Consider the following 11,362-nt stretch of genomic DNA (forward strand, 5'->3'; position numbering starts at 1 on the left):
CATTTTACGGGTTGAATAAATTAAACTATGGGAAATCGTTTTTTAAAATATATTTTCATTCCCAAAACCTCCCCTCCGCAACTCCTCATTTGCAAAATCGTTGATATGTGTGTGATTCGCTGCGAAAAAAAAAAATGTGTGAATGAAAACGTTATGTAGCAGGTGTTGCAATTAAACTTATTCTGACAGAACTGAGCTTTCATTAAGAAGTGTTGAATGCCTTTGTTGGATAATGTTGTGATACTTTCTATCTTTACATCAGTTCTCGAGCTTTGAAAACTGCTGTATCAGAATGTTAGAACTGATACTTATAGATGAAACGTTTAACGGATTACTAGATGTTTTTTTATTTTGTACTTCTTTTTATCATTCCTTATTTTAGCTGACTATTTAATTAGCATTGTACCATTTAGTCACCAATGTAGGACTTAATCAGCAGAATTTACTTACTTAGACTTAGATCCTTTCATGTCGGTTGGCGCATACGGCGACAACGATGCCTCTCCGCGACGGCCTTCCGAGAATTTGCGGCCACAGTTGAAGCAAAGATGTCTCCCTCTCCAGACATCGACCAAGCTACACTTTATGCCGTACACGCCTTCGAAAGCCGGGGAGAACCCAACACTGAACATCATGAGGGACCCCGCTATCGTCCATACAGCCCCAATACCTCCATCTACTACTTCGAATTCTCTCAACTATCAACGGTTGCTTTGTTTTTTTCACGTATTAGTAGTAAGATAATAGAAATCTGAATGGTAGAAACTTAACCATAAAATAATAGAAAGGCGCGAAACCAAGTATCTTAGTGAATGCAATAGCTTTGTCTTAGAGGAGGGCAATGTGTTTTCCATGTGTTTTTTTTTTTTTTTTTTTTTTTTGCCTAGATCATATGGGTAAAAAGTTGGGAAGAGGCTCAACTTTCAACTATCTGTGCCGAGTTCATCGTGATGGCCCCGTATGGGATCGCATCTCCCGAAGGACCTACGCAAGTTCTTTGGTAGTGAAGAGGTGTCACTAATCCATAGACTAGACTAGTTGAAGGTAGCACACTGATAAATAGTGCTAGGGAAACGTGAATACCCTTAAAGTGTATTTTACAGTTGAAATCATTTATTTTTTTTTAGTTTGATAAAAAAATTTAATTTGTTATACATTTTAGGTACCTCTAAATACAGTATTTAGCTTAGGTTTGGATTAGGCGTGAAACTAATAGTGTTTGTTTTCATTAGAAGGCGCAAAAGAACTTTAAAGACAATATATGCCAAACATCATTCAACTAAACCCCGTGCAACGCAACCCTCATTTAACTCAACCCCTGTTTGACTGAACACTCATTCAAACTGGCATATGAATAATTTTGAACTAGTGCTGAATAGAAGCTTATATCACAATGCCCTAAACTTAAGGTCAGATCTGATGTTTTAATGATTTTGTGGAGTTCGAGCTTTAAGTGAAATCAAGCTTTTTAAGGGTTTTGCGCTAATTGTCAAAGTTTCAATTAATTAATTCTTAGCACTAAAGGACGTTGTAGCAATAAAGAAAAAATACCGACATGATTCAGTTTAAATGATTAAATGATTCAGTTTAAAACTGAATCATTTAATGAACGTGTCTCTACAAAAGGCATTCCGTCCAAAGAAAAGAAGAGTTAGAACGATAATAGTAGTTTCATGTTGGTTTTCCCAAAGGTTTGGTATGTTTGACAAAAAAATATAAAAAATAAATAATAAAAACCAACGAGAAATGAGAAAACAGGGGTAATCTTCAGCCAGTGGAATTCAGCATCGTTTTCTTATTGTTGTTTGTTTTGTTTGTTATTATAGCTTTTACCTTTTCTCGTTTTTTTGTCAAGCATCATGTAATAACAAGGGTGTTACTAGAACTTATTTACGTCGGTTTTTTGATACTTTGGCTTCAAAAATTACATTAGTGTTTTCATAAATCTTTCGGCCTCAAAAGTTTGGCTTTAAATTGCAGGACTTCAGACTAGAACACTTAATAGGGAGATTGTGTATTAATTTTTAAGATATTCGCTAGCTGACCTTAGGTGTAATTAAAACCTTTCAGTGTAAAAAAAATAATTTGGAAGCCAGTTTTGTCAAGTCCTTAGTAAACCAAATTTGTCATTGTGTATCCTTAGCTCAGCATTCATTATATAAGGATTTCAAAGGATGTTTTTGACTAAATAAACAAACTTTAAATATACCCGATCGCGTTTTAGTTTTAAATACCCGACCTCGACTTTCATTTTAAGTTTTAATGTTGCTCCTTACTTTCAGTTGAAAAAATGGTAATGTTCTATTAGCTGGAACCCACGCAAGATAGATGATAAAAAAAAATAGTCAAGCTGGTTGAATCTTCAGAATTTGATTTCCTTTAATGATGTTAAACTTCCTTATTTATTTTAATTCTCAATAAAATAAGAAGTAAATCTAAGAAATAAAAATAAGAATAAAATAAAAAATAAGAATTATTGTTGTAGATTAATGGTAGTAGTCTCAGCATTCATTATATAAGGATTTCAAAGGATATTTTTTGACTAAATAGACAATTTTTAAAAATACCCGGCCTCTTTAAAGACCCTAAAAACAGTCCTAGCACACATGTTAATATTACATTTTAATTCCAATTACAGTAGTTACACTTTGGCTGATTATGCATATCAAACCGGTGTACATAAAGATTGTGTCCTTAGAACTGCCTCTGTGTTTGCATTGACTCCCTGAGAGGCTATTAAAAATAGCCTCTCAAAATAATAAATAAAAATAGCCTCTTAAAATAATAATAAAAATAGCCTCTTAAAATAATAAATAAAAATAGCCTCTCAAAATAATAAATAAAAATAGCCTCTCAAAATAATAAATAAAAATAGCCTCTTAAAATAATAAATAAAAATAGCCTCTTAAAATAATAATAAAAATAGCCTCTTAAAAATAATAAATAAAAATAGCCTCTCAAAATAATAAATAAAAATAGCCTCGTAAAATAATATATAAAAATAGCCTCTCAAAATAATAAATAAAAATAGCCTCTCAAAATAATAAATAAAAATAGCCTCTCAAAATAATAAATAAAAATAGCCTCTTAAAATAATAATAAAAACAGCCTCTCAAAATAATAAATAAAAATAGCCTCGTAAAATAATAAATAAAAAATAGCCTCTCAATATAATAAATAAAAATAGCCTCTCAAAATAATAAATAAAAATAGCCTCTCAAAATAATAAATAAAAATAGCCTCTTAAAATAATAATAAAATAGCCTCTTAAAAATAATAAATCGATAAAAATAAAGTTAATACTATTCATGCAATTAGCTTCTTACCAGTTACCTTTCCTATTGGATAAACTGTGTAGCTTCGTCTAAAAGGCATAACTTCTTGTTTTAATTTTTTAAATCATTGAATTAAAATCAAGTATTTTGCAATAGGTATCAAGACATGGCTAATTGTAGAAAAATCCAAGACAGATAGTCCGAGTAATTGAGAGGCAAATCTGGGATAAGCCCTTTTTAGGATTGTATAAAAAATGATGTCATTTCATTTGTTGATACATTAGTCATCTCCTTGCATAGGTCACTCCCAGTGCAGAACTAAGATACAGATTCAACCTTACCCTAGAGCTTGGTGACAATTTAATACGGGAAAATGACCTAAGAACCAATAATGATTATCATTTCTCATTGGCTGTTCTATTAGATTTGATGTTTTACGATTGACCGTAAAGGTTTAATATACATATTTGATGTTTATGATTGACCCTGCCCCCCTCCCCCCTGCCCTACGATAATTAAGGTAGAGATGTGTTTAAGGTACAGATTTTTGTGGAAGTTTTGTGGAATTATTTGCCTACTTTTCCTTTAAGAAAAAAATTAATGTTAACGGTGACAATTTAATTTGTGGTGTATTTTTTTTTTACTTTTAAAAATGATGCTTATAAGTTAACAAATATTTATGTTTCCAGCTTTATTGTTCACATTGGCCGGCTTCTACCAGATGACAGTTTGGGCCCTTGGCAAGCACCGAAACTATAAAAAAGAATTCAAAGATTACCCAAGAAATAGAAGGTCAATTGTCCCTTTTGTGCTTTAAGTGAAATACTCTAACATTAGATTTTCTGTTCTTTTAACTGCCTCTGGTTGTTGGGCTTTTTTTATTTTTTGAAGAACATATCATGGCGTTTACCATAACCCAAGTTTAAGACTTCCTAAATATTTTTCAATAATACTTTTTTCCACAAATATTTTTCCATAATACTTTCGATAAATATCTTTCCATAAAATCTGACAAGAAAAGTAAAAAAAAACATGAAACAAGAAATGAAGCCGGTTTATTTCAAAACATATTTTTTCCTGTCCAAAAAACGAATTCTTCAATTTTGATCCAAAACGAAAACTAATGGGAACGTAAATTTTTCCCCATTAGAAAGCGCAAAATCAGGCTTTGAAAGTGGAATCTAATTCTTGTCAGGATTTATACCATACTTTACATATTTCTTAGACATAATTTATGTAAGGGATTTCTCTAGGCCAAAATTTATTGTTATTTTTTGTCCAATTAATCTAATCATTGGAATTTTGTTTTGTTTTTCAAAATTTATTAAATTAAAGCAAATCAGTTACATTTGTGTTAGTATTTTTCTTTGTGAACGTGTTCTGTTTTATCAGTTGATGAAGTTTTTTACAAAACAGACTTATTTCTACGTAGATTGATGCTTAATTCACCAGAAAATATGATTATAATAAATCAAATGGCGTTGAACTTACTGATAGGCCACAACTGAAAAATACAATCACAGAAATGTAGGCTCAATCAAGGGTCCTCAAGTATACAGTCCCGTGCTAATTTGATACCTCAAGGAAGTAGCAAATACAGGGAGGAGGCATTGCCAAACTCTCAATCGAAGTTTCAAAATAATAAATGTTCATTATGTGTCTTGCTTTGGTGTAATATTTAACTGAAAAATGCCATAATATATTCTTCATAGTGTTATTTAACTTGGTGCATGTTTTTTTTTCAGTTCGAGTTAATAAATTTTTAGTTATTTTTCTGGTTGTAGTCAACATTTTTTGCATTATCTTAAAATTAAGTGACTGAACGTGATTTAGTCAAGGTCTTTAAGAGCAATCATGTCAATTCTCAAAGGACATTGTTGTTTTGTTGTTGTTTTTTTGCAAGAATATATTTATTGAAAAAAAAAACAAATCATCATATAAATTACACAAATAGATTTCGTTTTCTCTAAAATAATCTATGACTTACCGGCACCTAAAAACACGGCTTAGGCTTAGTTCCTCCTGAGCCATTGGATGCGCATAGGGCGTCGACGAAGCCTCTCCACTCGTCTTGAAGCAACGTTGCAGTGGTACCATCCTCCCATTCAGGTATTAATGAGGTCTCAGCCGTCCTCAGATCTCGATCAAAAGTTCGCCGCAAAGTGTTCTTTGGACGACCTCGTTTTCTTCTGCCGCATTGTTTCCAGTCGTACGCTGTCCGAGGAAGGCAGCCTTCTTTCATGAAATTGGCCGAGTCATGACGTAGGCAATAATGCTCCTAAACTAATGAATCAAAAATATAGAACTGACTTGAAATTAAGATATATATACTTAGTCTACTAAAATGTAATAACTATATAACATTTTAAAGTGCCTACTTCTGCCTGAGAACACCAAGGTGGTAATCAAGGTGTAAACCGAGGCTCTTCCTAATATGGCCGGTGTGTGGTTTGGACTGATGAAGTGTTTCCCTCTTTGCTAGTGTAACCTTTGGCATTGGACCACACTGCATCAAAGTGATAACAACACTTTCTAGCTATATGCTTAGCGGAAAAGCAGTTGAAGTGTAATGATTCCATCATGCTAGGCCTGTCAACTTTATCATAGGCAGTGCAATAGCGGTGCCTAAGTAAAGCGTAAAATGGGTTCTGTGCACTATTATTTACTTTTCTTTTTACCAAGGCACTTCGAATGGAAAGAGTTGTAAGAAAGAGTGTTCAAGTGCCCTTTTTAAGATTCAAAAGTGATGGGCCAAGCAACCCCACCCCACCCTCGCCGCTTATTTCCCCAAAGACGTTCGATGAAACTTTGAAATAGCCATTTTGTTCGGCCTAGTTGAAAGGTCCAATAACTATGCCTCTGGGGATGACAAGACTCTCCATAACCCTTGAGTTACGGACTGTAAGCCATGCAACTTCCCTGTACAACTTCCAAATGCTATGTGTAATCCCATTGTTTACAAATAGGATTTTTTATTGAGAAAGGTAGTAATATCCGTCGGTAAATATAGCGGTTATACCGACACGTGTAGTGATTTTAAGATCGGCACCACAATTTTCCATTGATGTTAAATAATGTTAAATAAAAAAACATCAAAATAATGACATAACATCTTCTAAAATCTCAATCTAGGTCAGTAAATGCAGCTGTTTTACCCACTCGTGTCGTGACTTCCCGGACGGTGCCGAAATTTTTTCTTTGGTTAAATAAAGACAATGAAAATACTGACATGACATCTACGTTAATCTTGGTCAGTAAATGTAGCGGTTGTACCGACTGGTTCAGTGATTTTACGGACAGCACCATAATTTTTCATTCAGTTAAATAAAGAACATTAAAATACTGACATGACATCTACCAAAATCTTAATTGTGGTCGGTAAATGCAGGTTTTACCAACGCATGCTACGGATGGCATCACAATTTTTCATTCAGTTAAGTGAAGAACATGGAAATACAAACCTCAGTCGGCAAATCCAGTAGTTTTAATGAGTGAAAAGGAAAAGGGGCAAAAATCTCATTCGATAGCAACTAGTATCAGGTACGTGCAAGGCGGCAAGGTCAGAGTCACGTTTTATAACAGGTTAGGTGGTTTGTAGATTATGAGCTGTGGGTAGTAAAGAGAGTGACGCCCATCCAAGGGACCAACAGGTCGGTTTCAAACTTCGCAAATTGTGTGAGTTGGATGATTGATTTCAAGTGCAAAGGAATAGATTGACGAATGGAATTAGATATGTCAAATTTAAGGACGAATGGAGTAAAAATAAAGTGTTGAGGTGCATACATATAATTGACAAAGAATGTCGTAAGTGGGTCAATGCCAGTTTTTACAAAAACAACGATCCTAAATGGATTTTACCTGCAGAGCAAGTTGTTTGAAACTCGTTTGCCACATAAGCAACCAAAGAATTGAATTACCCATGCATTATTGCCGAAAAAATTGTAGAAGTCTTAGAAAAGGAAGGCGCAAGCAGAGAGGTGCTTGTTTTTTAAAGCTTCGACAGGGTGTCAAGGAACACATATAAGCCGAACTGGGAAGACAAGTACGCTAAATTCGATCCATGGCTCATAGGAACAATCTCATTGTGGAAAACAACTGCCGCAACACCTCCAAAGTCGGAAAAATGTTTGAAATATTACAGGAACCGTATGTCTTCTTTACGGGCCGAATGTCATTGCTTACAAACGAGCAGTTTTAGATTGCTTAATCGCCCCTGAAACTTAAGAATCTGTCAATGACAAGATGGACGTCCAAGTGAGAGTTTGACAGCATTGTGGACCAGCTTTAACACTATTGTTGAAGCTCTCAAAGAGCTAATAGAACAAAATGAGGAAAAGATAATAAAAGAAAAAGTCCAGCTTCTGCATCGCCACATTACCTGCTTTGGTTTCATTCTGTTATTATGCCAAGTCCTGTTTAAAACGAAGGCTCTTGCAGAGAAGCTTCAGACTGAGCAGCTTGATCTGATGATTGCAAAGACAAAACTCAAAGCGATACGTGACATCTTATCTGCTCTTGTCCGAGACTGATCAAATAGAGAGGGAAATCGGGGTATCAAAAGAAGCCGTGGAAAAAGGTTGGTTCACTAGCCAAAGACAAGCTCAAACTTAAACAATATCCTAAGCATCCACATGCTTGGACAATGCTCGTTATTTAGAGGCAATTTCTAACCCTGGAGCCAACCCGCTGGATGATTGGACATTGTTCTATGCTAAGGAATTCTGCGGCGTCCTCAGAGCCATAATGAAAGGCTTGGACGATGCAATCCATGATAAATCCTCATTTCTGGAACCAGCGTACTGAAGTCCACTGGGCAAAATGGACATCAGCTATGAAAGCCTTTTCAAAGCTAAGAATATGTTCCCGAAGAAAAACCCAAATCCTATGGAACTCATGTTAAAGCTATTGGCCAGGACTGAGGTCGAAAGCCATTGATAACGCCATCTTTGAGACCCTATTCTGTGAAATTTATGCAGTTAAATCGATATTTACGACTTAGTAAACTGGCAAGTTTGTCAGTGGATCGCAGCAGCGTCACCAACTTTGGCAATGGGGAAAAGAAGCTTCAAAAAACAGGAACGGGTCATGGCACGTTTACGTACAACGACGGACGATGACTGTTTGGATCACCTCGTCATTATGTGCTTTGAGACTGCCGAATCAAAACGTTTGAATTCTTAACTGCTGTTATGTAGTTGTATTTTCTTCATTCTGTGTTTAATCCGTATATTTTAATTAAAATTGTCATTTCTCATATTCTAACTTCTGTCTGTATATAAGTCATATTATCATATTTTTCCTCTTGTATTACTCCTTTCTCCACTAGATCACGAACCACTTTGACGGATGCTTCTTACGAGAAACTGAACTAAGGAGCTATTCTTCTTCTGGCTGTACGATTCTTTGGTCTGGAGTTTGCTCTCAAGTTTCGTATTTGAAATGGACATTATGCAAATTATTGGTAATAAACAGTCGGTAAAAATGACCAACAAGTCTGTAAAAATCCTCGCACCCTCCTAAAAATGTTTGCTAGTAATACCCTTGAAGAGGGGCATGTTTGATCCTTGGTGTCCAAAAAGACTCAGGGTACTAACATGAATTTTTCAAGGAATTTTGACGGGAGTGTTAGCTAAATCAAAACACACTGTGTATATGTAGGTTGTCAAAAGGGTGCAGTGGCGTAATATTGTCAAGTCCTGGGGGGGGGGCAAAGTTGGAGCCAATTTTCCCAAATCAACCAAAAATGACGTTAAAAACTAAAAAATAAGTCATTTGCTACCATAAAGGTACTATTTAGTACTATAAAGGTTCTAGAAAGGTACTTTATAATACTATAAATGTAAATATGTTCTAAAAAAACTAATCTGTTTCTGTTAATGCTTGAATTATGCGGCTTTATCTTAGTTTTGACAAGATTTTGGAAAAAACAAAATTTCAGCTGGTGGGGAGGCAACGGGAACCACTTTATGTATTAAGCTGGAACTTTAGAGGAAAGAAGAGAGAGTGTTCAATTGACCAAAAAAGCAATATGTGAAAGCTGCTATGACTGCGATCACAACAACTACTACTTGTACTGTGACTATTACTAAGGCAAAGCGTATTAAGATGAAAATTTCAGGGAATGTTCAATGGAAAGCTGAACCAAAACAAAACACACTAAGTAAATGTAGATTGTCAAAAGGGCATACAACCAATATCTTGGGGACGGCGTAGAGTATTAATTTGAAACTTGCAGAGTATTCTGAGGGGGATAATAAACTAACTAAAAGTCACTACGTGCATTCTATTGCTGCCACTATTACTATTGCTTATGTTACTACTAAGGCTAAGGGTATTAAGTTGAAAATAACAGGGGATTTTTAACTAAATCAAAACATACAATGTGCATATAGGTTGTAAATGGGCGTATCAGCCTTATCGCAGGCCTAGGGTATTTAAATTTTACGTTTATCTAATATATTCAATTGATAATACTTACCATGTTGTATGATCGTCATATGGTAACATTGTTGTCCTTAGCCCCAGGGATAAAATTTTGCAGCATTTAACCCAATTTTGGGGATTTAAATGATGCCCAAGCTTTTCTTTGAACGTATTAAAAGATACGGTATTCATGCTATAGGGCTGCTGCACTTGTTTTTGGAAGATAAGATGACCGGACAGGCTTATGCAGAAGTCATGAAAACGTTTGGGTTGGGGAGGGCAATATATTTTTCAATCTTCTAAGGGGAGGGCAATTTATTTTTGTTTTGTGTTCTGCTCAATAAAAGTACAATTTTTAAAAAATTTAATCAATGAAATATCTAAAAGAGTATTTTTCAAAGAAAATACCAAAAAAGGACCAAAAATTCTCCAAACCACACAATTTCACATCTTTGAGTCTTTGGCCCAGTGAAAACACGCTGCAAACCAAAATAATAAAAAGCAGGGTCTAAAGAGGGCCAAAGAACGTTTTGTTTTCTGAAAGGTTTTGAAAATACTTTAACCAGACAGTATTATCTAGCTTGTGAAATCGACGACTATACTCGAAATAAAGATCGTAGATTTTGCCAAGTTAAGGGTTGGGTATATAATTGTTAAAAACTTTCTTGTGCGTGGTTGTCGAATCCACAATCTAGGAAGAACTCACGATCCCGATTGGTAGTGAAACAGTACATTCATGATTTGGGTCGTAAGTAGAGCGACAAATTTGCTGTTCAAATTATAGATTTTTAATGTTGTTGTTGATTCAGGTATCGCTCCTCCTCGATATTGAAGTCCCAACAACCCCCAATGACCTAGAAAATATCCTGTTTTATGTCTTTTAAAGTTTCTGCTTATGTATTATAGACAAAAAGTATATGATATAGACGTATATGTATCCTATCTTACAATTTTAAAAAAAGGGTTGAGAATTTGGATGCCTTTTGGCTATGTGCGATGACGTTAATGAGGGCTAGAAGCATAAAAATTGTAGATAGACTGGCCCAAGCACCAAATTTATTGGTACCATAAAATATTTCACTTTTTCTGTTATTATTATAGAAAGTACTTTCTAAAAATTTTAATAGATGGCAATTTTTGTATTTTAGAGCAAGACTAGGGTTGCCAACTGGACATATTTTATGTCCAACGGACATATTCCTGTGTGTCGGGACACAATGACATAATAGGCCAAAAAAGGGACATGTATTCTAGAAATTTGGGACATGAAAGGGACATCTTTTGCAAATTTATGACATAAAATAGAATATTTCCCCGCTGGATACATATTTTTGTAAAAAAAAAATACAATTTTTCACCAAATCAGTATTAAAACTACTGGTCCAGCACTAAATTTACTTAACTACTTGTTTTCTACTAACTTTATACAAATGTTATTTTTATTTTTACAAACGTTATTTATTTTTCGGAGTTGCTTGCTCTTTCCCGCAAAAACTATTTGAAATTGTTTACAAGTTTGTATTCTTTCATTTATAAACGATTTTATTTCTCCTTGCTTTTACGCTACAGTCAAGATAATAGTCAAGCAAGCACCCTTTTAGTTAACAATCGCTTCCGGCTTCCAATATTCAGGCAAAAACATCTGTCTATTTATCAAGCATTAC

General features: G+C 34.6%; 1 protein-coding gene across 1 annotated transcript in view; it reads left to right on the plus strand.

Annotated features, from left to right (window-relative positions):
• Window positions 1-5,063, plus strand: part of Sc2 (trans-2,3-enoyl-CoA reductase Sc2) — a 42,731-nt gene extending 37,668 nt beyond the window's left edge. Inside the window, exon 7 of the mRNA XM_089097465.1 lies at window positions 3,965-5,063. Coding sequence (XP_088953591.1) covers window positions 3,965-4,092 — 128 coding nt within the window. The 3' untranslated portion in view covers window positions 4,093-5,063. The remainder of the gene's footprint in view (window positions 1-3,964) is intronic.
• Window positions 5,064-11,362: the final 6,299 nt, after the last annotated feature.

Source organism: Artemia sp. Qi Xiang Cuo, chromosome 11 (genome assembly GCF_049724085.1).
Source record: "Artemia sp. Qi Xiang Cuo chromosome 11, ASM4972408v1, whole genome shotgun sequence".
In the NCBI taxonomy this organism is placed as follows: domain Eukaryota; kingdom Metazoa; phylum Arthropoda; class Branchiopoda; order Anostraca; family Artemiidae; genus Artemia; species Artemia sp. Qi Xiang Cuo.